Source organism: Leptosomus discolor, chromosome 1 (genome assembly GCF_034619465.1).
Source record: "Leptosomus discolor isolate bLepDis1 chromosome 1, bLepDis1.hap2, whole genome shotgun sequence".
Lineage (NCBI taxonomy): Eukaryota > Metazoa > Chordata > Aves > Leptosomiformes > Leptosomidae > Leptosomus > Leptosomus discolor.
Window position 1 is genome coordinate 63,697,763 of NC_141391.1, and position 13,706 is coordinate 63,711,468.

Sequence of the window (13,706 nt, forward strand, 5' to 3'; positions counted from 1 at the left end):
GGCAGCTAATCTGAATGGGATCAGGATTGGGCCCACAATCCCCGATTCTCTTTTAAACGCCAGCCTAAACATCGGCAGTGAGAATACATGGGATGTGGAATTTTTGATTGGGTGGAAAACCTCACCGTTCATAATTACTTGAGAATTTACCAGTTTTAAAAGTCGAGAAGAGATAACAATAGATACAACTACTGCTAAATTTAATAAAGACAAATGATGGCATGATTGATGCTTACTGATTTAAATGGATTGTTTATGGTTTGTACAGAAGGCCAAGAGTGCTGGATACTTGAAACAGCTCCTAAAATGCCATTCACACCGTAACAACACATTTTCTGAACTTACGGTAGAGTGAATATAAACCTAGATGTTAATTTGTCTTCTCCACGTCTGTTTCATAATTGCAATTTTGGTTAACCATAGCTTCTTAGAAAATGAGCTTGGCCCCTCCTAAGCGCAGCCATAGAATTCAAGTAGCCTTGTAATAAAAATCAGAAAAGAAGGTGGTACACCCTAACCACGCATTTGAATTCTGCTTGACTTATTTTTATACCGATTCTCGGTATCACTCTGTGAAAACAAAAATTCTTACATTATTTTGTGGTTTATGATGAGATATGTGGGGTGGGAAACAAGACCCGCAATCAAACCTCTGCTACACGACCGGTCTCTCGTAAGGGTTTGTGTCGCCTTGTGCGGAGCTGATGGCTGAGCCTCGGTTCTGCCTGTCAGTCCAGGTCGGAAGCATTAGGTTGTTCAGCACGGAAATGTCAACAGCACTGTTTGGTTGGCTAACAAAATGGTGGGACAGAAAGAGGGGGATAACCCTGAAACGCAGGGGTTTAGGGGTACTAGCATGAAAACGGAACAGAGGTGCGTGAAAGTCACAGTTCAGCTCCAGCTGGACGGGCCTGTTGGTCCGAAACTGTACCAGCCTGCGAGCTTCGACCATATCCTCCCGCGTTGGAATGAGCCTTGGGCACACAGGCAGCTCCACCGTTCCCTCCTGAAACAAACCACCTCTGCAATGCAAACCGAAAGTATTTAACGACTTGAATTTCACCTGAACTTGCACCGAGTTGAGACCCTGCAATAACAGGCTAATCATTTCCCTCCTGCTTGCCAAAGGGACAACACATCCCCAAATACTCTGAACATGTTTAACGAGACACTTCATGCACTTCAGATTGAATCACAACCGACTCCTTCGTACCTGGTGTACACGTGAAAAACGGCACAGAAACCCAGAGCAGTCGTTAAGAGGGCACGTTACAGCATCAGAAAGGGGTTTATGATCTTGGAAGTCAGCAAGGGCAACAGGCAGGGTGAGGTATATGAACTGGCACAAAGCTTAAGAGAAAAGGAGGGGCAATGAAGAGCGATCCTTTTTTCAAGACAAGAGAGGAGCGGATGAAGTATTGATGCTTCAGTAACATTGACACATCTGTCTACACGTAGGTACGCAGTTGCTTGGCAGCTTAGACACCTCGCCAACCTAATTGTCTCCGCTTTGCTAAGCTTCAAGGACAACGGCCCTCCAACACATTTCGCAGCAGTCAGGTTTCCGCTTGTGCTTGGAAAAACGACGATAATGAACACGGGAAGTTCAAAGGGCAGTTTGACAGATCTCCAAAGCAAGAGCACGCTGCGAGAGGACTGCTGGAAGGCCTGCCGCTCTCCCTGCCTCTGCCTCACTGATGCATTGTTCGGTGTTGCAGGAATTCTCCAGGACGTTTATGAACAGGGGCAGTGAATACTTAAGATCTCTTCTGTCATAAGGGACATGAACACTGCTGAAGGTACGTGGCAACAAAAAATGCCTCCCTGGGGGGGGGGGGGGGAAGGGGGAACAAAACAAAAAACCACCCACAAAAAAGACCAGAACAAAACACAAATTAGAAGTTGAAACTTCAAACTATCATGAAGTAAAAAACGAACACCCAACACAATTTCTAACAGCAATGCCTCTAGGCAAGTTAATATCCTCACGTAGACCCCCACAGAGCTCATACTCAGTTTAGTCACTACCTAAATGCCAGTCGATGCTCTAACCTACTTAGATGGGTATCAAAGTTTAAGGGAATACAGTTCTTCTCATCAAATGTTAATTTACCCCCCTCCCAAACTGGGTGCACCGCTATTTTCCTAGCCATCAACAGTACCCCTGAAGTCCTACAGCAATTTTAAAAAGGAGAACCCCAGAATAACACAAATGTGACATCCACCCGCACCGGGTCTACACAAAGCTGGAGAACGCTTTACAGACAAGAGACAGTGGCTTGTACCAACTGAACTTCTGCCCCAAAAAAACAACAACAGGAATATGTAGGTACTTTTCCTTTTCTGAGGGCAGGGGGAAGGAAACACAGGCAGGGAGGTGTGGAGGGGTGATCTAATTGCGATGAGACCCTTTGTCCACGCAGTAGCCCTAAAAGGTGCGATTGAAAATAATCCCTCCAAGCCTACGCAGTGTAAAGAAACGCTACTATTTAGCAGCAAACCAGTGGTGTAGAACAAAACGCTTGATACCACAGCTGCACGTACAAGAACTCAGCTTCTTGCTTTTAGAAGAGGAAACAGAAATGCATAGGTCTGTTTTGAGTATTGACTTTTAATAGCTTGTTTCTCGTAAGGGAACAGGGGATGTTTTGTGTTTTAGAAATACAGGTATCAGTCGAGGTTTAAATACAGCCTGCCCCTGCCAACGGGTCACGTACATGATTTATTTGGCTTCAGCTTTTGTTTTTATGCATTAAGCAACCTTTAACCTTCTTTTGTAATACAACATATAGACAAATTTAAGTACAGTAATAGTGTAGGTATTTTACTGTCTTCACATTGTTCTTGACACACCGGACAAAGCGATACACATCAGTCCGCCCCCAAGCCCAGGTTTCACACAAAGCACGTTGAATACTGCTTCCGGCGGCACACTCGACTTGCTCCCACATTTAATTTGCCAAGTCTACAGAAACAGATCCTTTGGGAACATCAGGAATTATTTCCAACTCTGCCCAGTGACATTCAAATGCTCAGGCAACTACTGGTAACTTTCACTTTACCGTTACTACAGACGTTGCACACTGACAGGGAACAGTTTTAGAACTGGACAAGCTATAGTAATCCAGCTTTTGGCAGAAGAATTACATACAAAAAGGGGATTTTTATATATAGTTTTCAATCTGTAGTTTCATTTTTCAAAATAAACCCTGTATATATAAATGGATAACGTTCAAGATCTGCGTAGGAATAACAGTTGCTTTCTCGCTGAAACAATGTTTTTAGGCAGAATCTCACTTTCTGTTTTTCACTTCAGGTATGCTAGCCCGTCCAGTCCTTGGAGAAAAAAACTTCCATTTTTAAATCCTTTAGGATCCATCAGGTTCATTATATGGTAATTACCTTAACTTATACAAATATACGGTATCATGAGGTGAACTGAAGGGGGTTAGATATCGAAGTACTGGTCCAGGTGCAGTAAGCCAAACAGCTGTTTAAACACGATACTACAGCTGAAGTAAGTCTCTGTCAGAATAAAAACCAACATTCATGAAAACAGCAGCAGCCATCAAAAACATTCACAACTGCAGGGATTTTTTACTGTGTGTAATTTTGCATTATAAGTAGGAGAAGCCACAATAGTTTAAAGCAATATTAAAAAAAAAATACCACTACAGTCTTGAATTTAATAATGTGAATTATCACTCTTATAGCGGTTTATAGAAGTGTACTAAAAAAATTTACTTAAACATATGAATTTAAGACTTTCACTTTATTCAGCAAATTGGTTTATTTACACAATGGGGAACGCTGGTTGAATGCTGTCAATGTAATAAAAACAAATCTAACAGAGACAATACTGAACTCTCTCTATGTATTCATAGCAGAAATGACAAACTATTTCCTTACCTGTATCAGGAACATCAAGCGCAACAATGGGACAGTATCATAGGACACTGATTTAACAATAAACCACAGAGGTCCAGTAATACTATGGCAATTTACTCATGTATTTACTGACTTTAAAAAAAATAAAATTAAAAGTCAGCAATACCCAGTATAAAGTTCTGTCAATTATCAGAGTCAAACTCTGATGAGTAGGTCAGTAAAACCTTATCAGATCATCTGCAGTTCATAAAGTGACCTGATCTGCGTCAGACCACTAATACAGAAACAAAATTGATGAGCACAGATTACCCTCTAAAAGGCAACAATGATCTGATAAGGTTTAACTTAATGGAAGTTTAAAAAAAAAATAAGAATTGCAGAGCACAGCCCCTATTAGAACAAGCTAACTTTCCAGACTTTCAAAAAAGACAAAAAAAAAAAAAAAATTGAGAGGAAAAAAAAAACCAAAAAAAAAAACACTTCAACATGAAGCTACCATACAAAGTTGTTTGATTTTTTTTTTGTTGGCTTTTTTTGTTGTTTCTTTTTTTCCTTTTAAGAGTTCAGAGTTGCAATTTAATCCTGGCTTTTTAGTGAGAAGGACAGTTTTGGCCTAGACTTTCCTTTGCCCAGGATAATTTTTTGCTCTTCCTTTTGCTGACGTTGTCTCTCTTGTTCTAGTTTCATCCTCTCCTCATGAATCTTTCTTTGTTCTTCAACAATTTTCAATTGTTCTTCAGCCTATATATGAAAATGGTAGAATTTAAGCCAGCATATTTTGTAGTCATAAAAGCAATTTACAATTCCGTATTAACTTCCAAACAGGTCCCATCCTGCACAGGTATGTAAGCAGTTCTACCCGAGCTAGATGCCATAGCTGGTTTCAGTGAAGCTATGTATAAAATGATTATTTGAATTGAGTTTAAAAGAAGCACTGAAAACTTTTTACAGCTGAGGTATCGAAATCTCGAGTGCTACATGCAATGTTTTTGAGCATGGCTTTGCAAACAACGATTACATTTTAATTAAGAAAGTCAGTGCATATAGAGAAAAATTCCCCCGACACCTGTGATGTCAGATGAAGGCACAATAGAAGGAAGTAACAGACCTTCAAACGGAGGTCTCCCCGCTCTAAAACCCATTTAAAACCCCCTCCTAATTCAAAACCATCTTTACTTGATTTGTGACAAGTCAAGTTCCTACAGCTCTTCCATGGTCTTCTAAAGGTGGCCATTTTGTTCATTACATCACTTAATACTTTAAATTTTCTGTTTGTCCCTCTTCACCATGTGAGGTTGAGAAAAGGGTAAAACAGAAAGAGGTCTAAAGCAGATGCAGTCAAGCACAGCTTTAAGAAGCATCCACCACCTTTACCTGAAAAAGGTGTAATTACCTGGGCAATTGAAACCAACAGAGTTAAATCAGAATTTAGAAGCAGCTTGGTTTGGCTTATCATTAATCGACGAGAATCAGATAAAACACACTGAACGTTCTCATGAGGCAGGCACCTGCTTGTATAGGCTTGGAGACCAACACAAGCTAGACTTTCATAACTTCAACACCTGAAGCTGATGCTGAAAGTCCCTTTCAGCCCTGGTGCACCACCGTTACGCTGGTCTCAAATCCAGTTTGTACTTGTCCTGCTCCACAAAACAGAATTAGTCACTTCTGTTCTAGAAGCTGAACGTGTTTGCAAACTTACTTCAACCTTCCATGAGAGATACAGTTAAAAATGTACTTTTTAAATTCTGAAGGCAGCTATCTTCTTCTAAATTAACTGCACGTGAACTATTTTTTTCAGACGAGTGCTACTGCTAAGGATCTGGTCTCTTACGCTCAAGGGAAGGAGAACAACGCTGCTGACATGACCGGCAATAGACAAGTTAAACTCTAGAAAGGGTCAATTTGTTTATTTTAATTGTGTTGCAAATCAGGCAGAGGGACCTGTATTCCCCTACAGCAGGCTTAACGACATCTTCACATACCAGTTTAGCTTGTGCTTCTGCAATTTTTCGATTATTCTCTTCTAGTATTCGCTCTAGTTCCTCACGCTTTGCACGCTCTTCTTCCTAAAGGGGAGGACAGGGCAAGATGTTAGTAAAGTAAAATACTCATTTCTGCATGTTCACTAATCTTTCTCAGAATTCTTCTGTGAACTGACTTAAAGCGGCAGCTTTACAGCCACCTATTTTGTCTCAAAACGGTAAATTGTGCAGCCACTAAAACTGGTTTCTAGCACTCAATTTAAATCATCCCGCCCAGTCCAAACAGCAACCAACTAAACCCTCCCTAATCATAGAATCCTGACAATTTATTACTAGAATTTTAATATCACACAAATCAACAAGGACAACTACAAAAACTGGATAGTATTTACCAAATTAAAAAGTAATATAGAAAATATAAATAAAGTGAATAGTTTGTCTCACCAATTAAGTATACCTACGTATTCTTTACCTATACTCCTTTAATCAGCATTAAAAGTTGAATATTTACTGTCTTGTCCAGTGTCCTGCAGAGTGTGCTCCTCGGCTGCCATACGCGCCAGCTTCCTCTTTAAAATGATTTGTACTGTTAGCTTGGCAATACCTGCATCAGCAGCTCAACCATTTATAAAGAAACAACATACAAGGAAGGCTGAGCTGAGGAATGCAGATGTTTATGATAAGAAGGAACAAAAATATGTAAATCATTCCTAAGGCAAACAATTAATAAGAAAAATACATTTACTGTTAGTGAAAAATACAAATGGTAATCCATACTTCATGGAGCTATGGGCTTCTTTCATGGGGAGAATGGACTTAACATTCAATATTTTGACAATTTTAAGACAGCTGAAACTGTCGTTTTGCAGTCTGAACTTGGAATTCAGGAGTCCAGGGAAGGCAAGATCAGGAAATAAAGCCTTGTAATTGTTGTTTTCTTGGTGAATTTTATGGAACTCTGTTATGCAACTCATAAATATGAAGACTGCGTGAAAGTTTTTGAGGTGTTTCACTTCACATAATATATATCCGAATTATTTTAATATTTGGAAGATTTAAAGTTAGCCAGAGGTTTGTGTCTGTGTAAGAAAAAAAAGTTAATACGAACAAAGCAAGCATATGAAGAGAAAACTTCTTACTATGACTAGTAACCAGCTACTAGCTAGCACACTTCACTCCAGGCATGGAAGTTTATTCTGTGTTATAAAGAATCAATGGGACTTCTCCACATCACACTGACAACAGCAAAAACACTTAAAAAAAAAAAAAAGTCATCTGTCTGATTAAGTGAAAACCTCTATACACGAAGCATTTGCTGACTACAGACATTTAAATTAGACTTAAATTCTTCCATAGTAAGGTCTGAATTTGTGAAACAAGTGCAATTTAATATTCTAAATATTAGTTGTAACTCAGTATTCTGGGGTTTTTTAATTTTTCATTTAAAGATACTATGTGACAGACAAGTCACATTTAGTATGACGGCGAAAGCTCCATTGCTACCGTCTTTCCTTTTGTAAGCCAATCAAAATATTAATTTGAAATAAACTGTGTAGGAGGTACAGAGTGAAAAAGGCATTTGAGACTCAGAACTATTTACACAAATTTCCTTTACAGTTTAAAGTTTGTCTTGAAATTTCTGGATCCTGGAATGATTGGTGCAGGCATCAAAGCCTTTAGTAGCAAATTACTGTCTCACAGAAAGACATTTTCAGCTTCTGCTCCAGCTGCTGATTAAAAAAAAAAAAAACCCACAAAAAACACCCAAGTCACATGTTCAGCTTGACTTCAGACAAGGGCAACCTGCTCTTTTATAACTTCTAGGGAAAAAAAAAAGGAGTTGTTAGTAGTTATTAAAAATGGATATAATGATTTGGACATAGATCCTTCGTGAAGACGTGGATGGGCTTCCACTCGAAGTCCCAGAATTAGTCCTCAAGGAAAACGTTCATTTTAAATGAAGAGTAAGAAACCTATTTGTTAAAGACAGGTACTGCAGCTCACTGCTGGACCCTGCTTTTTTTGCCTGACTGAAGGCAAAAGCCTCTTACAGTCTAGGTAAACAAAATGAAACAAATGAAGGATACATAATTACAGATTTTCAATACCCTTCCCCAAAAATGAAAGGACCGCTGATAAATCCTGCAGCCATGGCAAAAGTTTCAAACAATTCTGAAATATGTAGGTCAGTTCCATTAAAAATCAAGTATCCTTGTTCAGGTTTTAGGAGAGTAACTGTTTAAGTATCAGTGAGCTCCTCTGAATAGGCTAGAAATTAAGTTTCGCAGCAATGTAAGTTTATACGAGAAGGGAATTAGATTTGCTGTATTCCATCTCTTTCTGAACCGAACAGGAGGCACAAACCGACACTGAAAGTTTTGCCATGGACTGTCTCTACTTTCCAAACGACCGAGCGTTACCTCTCTGGCTTTTTGTGCTGCAAGTTCAGCTTGTCGCTGTCGCTCGAGTTCTTCGAGCAACTGTTTTTCCATGATGCGCTTAGCCTCCTCCACCCTGCGGAGAACCTCTCGCTCAATCTCATCCTTCCGTTTCTCCAACTCTTCTTCCACACGTTTAGCCACAAGCTCTTCCACTCTTCGAGCAGTTTCTTCCTCTATGAGTTTCTCTTCAATTTCTTGTTGACGACTACAAAATGCAAACATGAGGATTACCTTTTTAATCAGTAAAGAATTGCTGCACTGAAACAAACTCTTTTGAATACAGAGCATCAGCCACGCTACTGAACCACTTTTGAAGGGTTTTATACCTTATACACACAGATCATATATTTAAAGAATGCTTTGCCCTACATTTAAGGAAAGTAGATATTCAGGCAATCAGTGCTCCTACCACAGGGAACCCATTCAGATCATACCATATTTAGCATCTTTCCATATCTTAAGAAGACAGCTCTCCCCCTCATTTTTAGGGGGGGGGGGGGGAAGAAAACAAAAAAAAAAGACTCCATCCAACTTTGGCTATCCTTCAGGAATTTAAATGGTCTCAATTTTAAGCCACATGAAGCAGTATCTTATAAAAATCTTGTCTTAAAGCCATCACCTCAGAGGTACCAAACTAATCTCTAATAACTAAAATAGAAGACAGAAGCAACAGAATTTCTAATTTGAATTCTTTTAACAAGAATTCCAGGTGTGGTATCTGTAATCTAGTTATCCAATCATTTACCTTGTCAAATTTTAAATATCTCAGCTCTCCTTAACTATTTTATTGCAGCACTCTTGTTTCTACTGTAATTAACCAAAATAAAATATACCCATACCAAGTGCTAGAGAAATCCTTGTAAACTTTACAGTTTTCCATGTTTTGAATTTTGGAAGTCTTTTCGAATGTCTTCTTTCTTTATTTTTGTTTAGCAGCAGCATTATCACTTAAGACTGATCGCTGTTTTAAGTTTTGATTAAAAAGGACACAAAAAAGATTGGGTCAATTCACAGGTTATTACCAAATGAAGAAAAAAAATCTTCCAGTTAGTAATTACTAGTATGACATGGCAATTAGATATCCAAAGACCAACAAAAGTGAGTACTGCATAGCTAGGTTTCATAGAGTACTATTTATTTAGAATTATTATGGGCTTTAGGGAGAAGGTTGTTCTTTTTAACCTTGAAGTTGAACTTTTATTTTAAGTATTCTGTGAAGTACAGAACAATCTTATAAACCTATCTTCTGGCCTGTCAGCACTAGAACTCCACGATTTAGAACAGCAACTACTGTTGTAATATCCTAATATCCTGTCATTTTCATAACGTTTGCATTTTCCTATCTTATTTAAATTGAGAGACATAAAACAAACTCATTTAAAAAAAAAAAAAAGTTACAGGATTTACTAACTTTTACATTTCCCAGTGTACAACTTGCAAACATGCAAAATGAGATGATGAAGTAGGGATTACGGATCGATATAAACATGTGAAATGCTGAGGTGAAAGGCTCCCCATTTCCCCTGTTCAGGTATCTTCTTTTCAAAAACATACTTAACCAAACAGATGGTCCTTCTTCAGTAAAGAGTTTTGGAACTCTCAGCTTTAACACTCAGCCCCATAAGACAAATTTTATTCTTACATTGCTCAAGAGATAGCGAACCCATACGGTGGCACATTAGGCCAGCATTCATTCTTCCTAAAGCAGCACAAGATATCTTGAGGTGATTTTTTTCAGAAAAGTAGAAAAACGCTAGACCACCACCGCCATGCAGAAAAATGCATCAACCCCATTCTGTTAGTGTGTCTGTGCTAAGTCACTACCTACGATTCTTTTTGGACAAGTTTTTAAACATCCTTTATATACTAAATACCCTTTTATTTTTAAAGGTTTTTCTTCCCTTTCTTGAGTATTTATTCAGCAGTGAGTACTCTCACCATCCTGTACTGATACACCTTAGCATACCTAAGAGTGATTCTACAGAAATAATTTTTCAGAAAGCTCATATTCACATGTTTTACTCAACTGTTTTAGCTTTATGTTTAACATGGCAGAAACCTAGAATAACAGTTAGCTACTTGAATAAAGATAGTACGTTAGTTACAAAAAAAGCCTGACACTCATGTCTGAAATAAGTTTTCAAATATCCTCAGCAACTGATGATGCATTCAAATTAAACACTGAGCCCGCACAAGTTTCAGTCTTCTCACCCCAACAAGTTCCACTCAAATTTAATTAAACCAAGCAAATACATCTTTTCACATTCATAGGCAATGATAATATTACACGTATATAATAGCTTTGAGCTTATCCATAAAATAAAATTATAAACACAGATATAAACCTCAGTGATTTCTCCTGCAGTTTATACCAACTATTAATTATTTTTTAAAAATTGCATGAACTTACAATATTTTACATACAGTTCATCATCCTGATCTACTGAGCCACAACTTCAGAGCAAAAGATAAGTCATTAATGTGAATGTATTTTTAGTATGCTCCATTTACTTCTTAAAGACTAATTTTATAAAATCTGCAGAAAATTAACTGCTTAAATTTCAGCAAATTTCTGAAAGAAAAAAAATGTTGTATTTGCAAGGCCTTTATAGAAAACTAGCATTACAGGAAAACGCAGAAGTTAGGCTATGTATTAAGATTTGAACAGACACGAGAATAAAAAAATCACTTTCAAATATATGAACTGTCCACTACTTAATTCAGTCAGCAAGAAAGTACTTCTTTCCTTTGCTAACATGTTGTACACTAACATATATAACACAATTTACAGGTGACTTACTCAAATACCATAGACTTCTAATCTATTAGGTTTTATTGCTTTTTATTTTTGAAATTTAAAGTGTATTCTAGAAGCATCAAAATTCTCTATCAAATCTTTTCCAAGATTGTTTCTCCCTCAAAAGTTTACTACTCTGTGGCAATATCACTCAAATGTCATATTCCTCCTATACAGACTTCACGAGTATTTTAAAATTTGAAAGCTAACTTATACAGAAAACTTACTTACTATGAACTAAACCAGCTCCAGAATACTAAGATAAGCTATTCACTGTATTCTCAAGTTGTTAAGCATGTTCCAATTCTTCCCTGCAGATAGGCATGAAGTTTTTTTTTATCAGTTTAGGTACTGAATAAAATTTATAAACCACAAAGTTAGGATCGATAATTCAAAAAGCCTTCGACATCTTCACATGCGTTTGTGTTACTAGGCAAGTTCTTGATGACATTGCTGTCAAGTTCTGAAGTTGGCCAAGTAGATTATCGACAAACAAAAATGAAAGTGTCAACTCGGGGTGCTCAAGCCTTCTAAACTACAATCAGTATTTCATTACAACAGTATCGCTGAAATAAAACGCAAAGCTCCACCTAAGAACTAGCAGAAGTACTTGACTTCACACTTACAAACAAGTGCTATTTCTGGATTCAGTACTCCAACAAGCAAGCTTAACGCTCAAAGGAGAGTCACTTTATCACAACTGTTAAACCCGTTGTTATCTCTACTGCATAAAGGTCTCTTTCATAACTTCACAATACTGCTAAAGATCTTAATGTACATCCAGCGTTCATTAAAACAGAATTTATCTGTCTCTGTAGGCTTCATAACTAACCACATCCCCCACAACGAAAACTGAAAAAGCTTTCAAATGAAACAAATCACCGGATCTCACTGTCCCATTTGGCAGGAAAACACCCACCCCCCTCCGTATTAATACAAGGGTTGCATAGCACTTCTTAAACCCTAAGTCGAGCAACTTCAGATGCGTCCGCTCGACGCATAACGAGCTCCACGCAACAAAGGGGAGGGGCGGGCAGGGCGGCGGTGAAGCACAAAGCCTCCGGGGCGCGGAGGCCTCCGCCGCAGAGAGAACTTTCAGAACAGCGCAAGGGAGCGGCGGCGGCGGATCGGGGAGAGCTGAGCCGGCGGCGAGCGGGTGGCTCCAGCGCCCCTGCGGGAGCCCGGCTGTTAGGGAGGGGAAGGGTGGCGGGAAAACAGGCAGAAGTCAGGCCTCAGCGAGGGCCTCCGCGCCTGCACCCCCGCCGCAGGCGGCCCTAGTCTGGAGAAGGAAGGTGCGCAGAGAAAGGCACCCGGGCACAGAGCACCCTCCTCTCCTCCCCCACCCCCTCACCACTCCCCACCGCCGCCCCCGAAGCCCCCAGCCCAAACCCGGGGCTCACATTTTCCGCTGCCGCTCGAACTCCGCTTTTTTCTCCTCCTCCTCCCGCTTCTGCTTCTCGTCCAGGCTGCTGCGCTTGCTGACCGTGCGCCCGAAGATGTCGATGCGGTCGGGCGGGGAGGAGGCGCGATCGCGCTCCCGCTCCCGGTCGCGGCGGGAGGAGGGGGCCGTGTTGGAGCGGGAGCGGGACCGGGACTCCCGGCGCCGGTTCCGTTTGCTCTCCCGGGACTTGGAGCGCTTCCGCGCCCGCTCCTTCTCCCGGGAGCGCGACCGCGATCGGCTCCGGTTCTTCTTGTTGTGCTTGGAGCTCTTGGTGTGCTTGGAGCGGGACGAGCTCCGGCTGCGGGACCGACCCATCCCGGCAGAGGAGAGGAGAGGCCGCGCCGGCGACTGCCCGACCACCCCCGCCCCCTTCGCTAGCGGCGCCCGAGAGAGGTGCGAGGAGGCTCTGCACGCATCAGCACCGCCCGGGCGGGCCCCTCGTCCTCTCCCTTTGCACCGCTTTGCGCCGCGAGGAGAAGGCGCAGGCCCCGAAAGCGGGAGCAAGTCCGGACGCAGGCAAGATGGCGGCCCTAGCACAGCGGTGACTCTCCTCTTCCGCCCCACAATGCACTGCGCCGCGCTCGAGCCGTTTGCTCCCCCACCCCCATCCTTCGGCGTCGCGCCGAAGCAGCACGAAAGCACTCGGTAATTTTCGACAGCCAATGGCAGGCGTCGCTCGGGGAGGAAACCCCGTCAGGCAGCGCTTCTACTGCGCGCATGCGCGCCGCCCGCGCTTGGTCCGCCGGCGGCTGTGGGGTTGTTTCGGGGGGGCTCGGGGCCGCCGGGGCGGTTGTGGCCTTTGGGGTTCCGCCGTGCTCTGGGAGCTGCCCCGCTCGCCGCCGCCTCGAGCGGTGCTGCCGCGCTTGCCGCGCCGTAGGCCCGGTTGCCGTTAGTGCAGTGGGGCTCCGGCCCGGCCGCGCTGAGGGCAGCTCCTGAAGGGCCCGACGGGAGGGGGTGGAGGGGGGCTTGGGAGGGAAAGGTCTGTGGGGGGACTCGAGGTGTTTGGGGGTCCAGCCAGTTCGGGAGGCCGCCTCGGGGAGCGTGGAAGGGCGAGGCCGGCAGGTGCGGTGCCGCCCGCGGGTGTTCCCCGGCCTCCCTGAGCCTGCGGCGCAAGGGTTGCCCGCTGGAGCGGCCTGGCCGTGGGGTCCCGTCGG

General features: G+C 41.9%; 1 protein-coding gene across 3 annotated transcripts; it reads right to left on the reverse strand.

Annotated features, from left to right (window-relative positions):
* Positions 1–2,591: 2,591 nt before the first annotated feature.
* ARGLU1 (arginine and glutamate rich 1) lies at positions 2,592–13,083 on the reverse strand. 3 transcript variants are annotated; one of them, XR_015184005.1, is made up of 5 exons: positions 12,512–13,083; positions 8,294–8,519; positions 5,874–5,957; positions 3,910–4,629; positions 2,592–3,525 (listed from the first exon to the last, which is right to left on the reverse strand). XR_015184005.1 is itself a non-coding variant. In XM_086476757.1 (4 exons), the coding sequence occupies exons 1-4, from the start codon at positions 12,865–12,867 to the stop codon at positions 4,465–4,467; spliced, it is 831 nt and encodes a 276-aa protein (XP_086332883.1). In that variant the 5' UTR covers positions 12,868–13,083; the 3' UTR covers positions 2,592–4,464. The 3 variants fall into 3 exon arrangements, 1 of the variants encoding a protein (XP_086332883.1); XM_086476757.1 differs by having other exon boundaries at positions 2,592–4,629; XR_015184006.1 differs by lacking the exons at positions 2,592–3,525; positions 3,910–4,629 and having other exon boundaries at positions 5,920–5,957; positions 6,385–8,519.
* Positions 13,084–13,706: the final 623 nt, after the last annotated feature.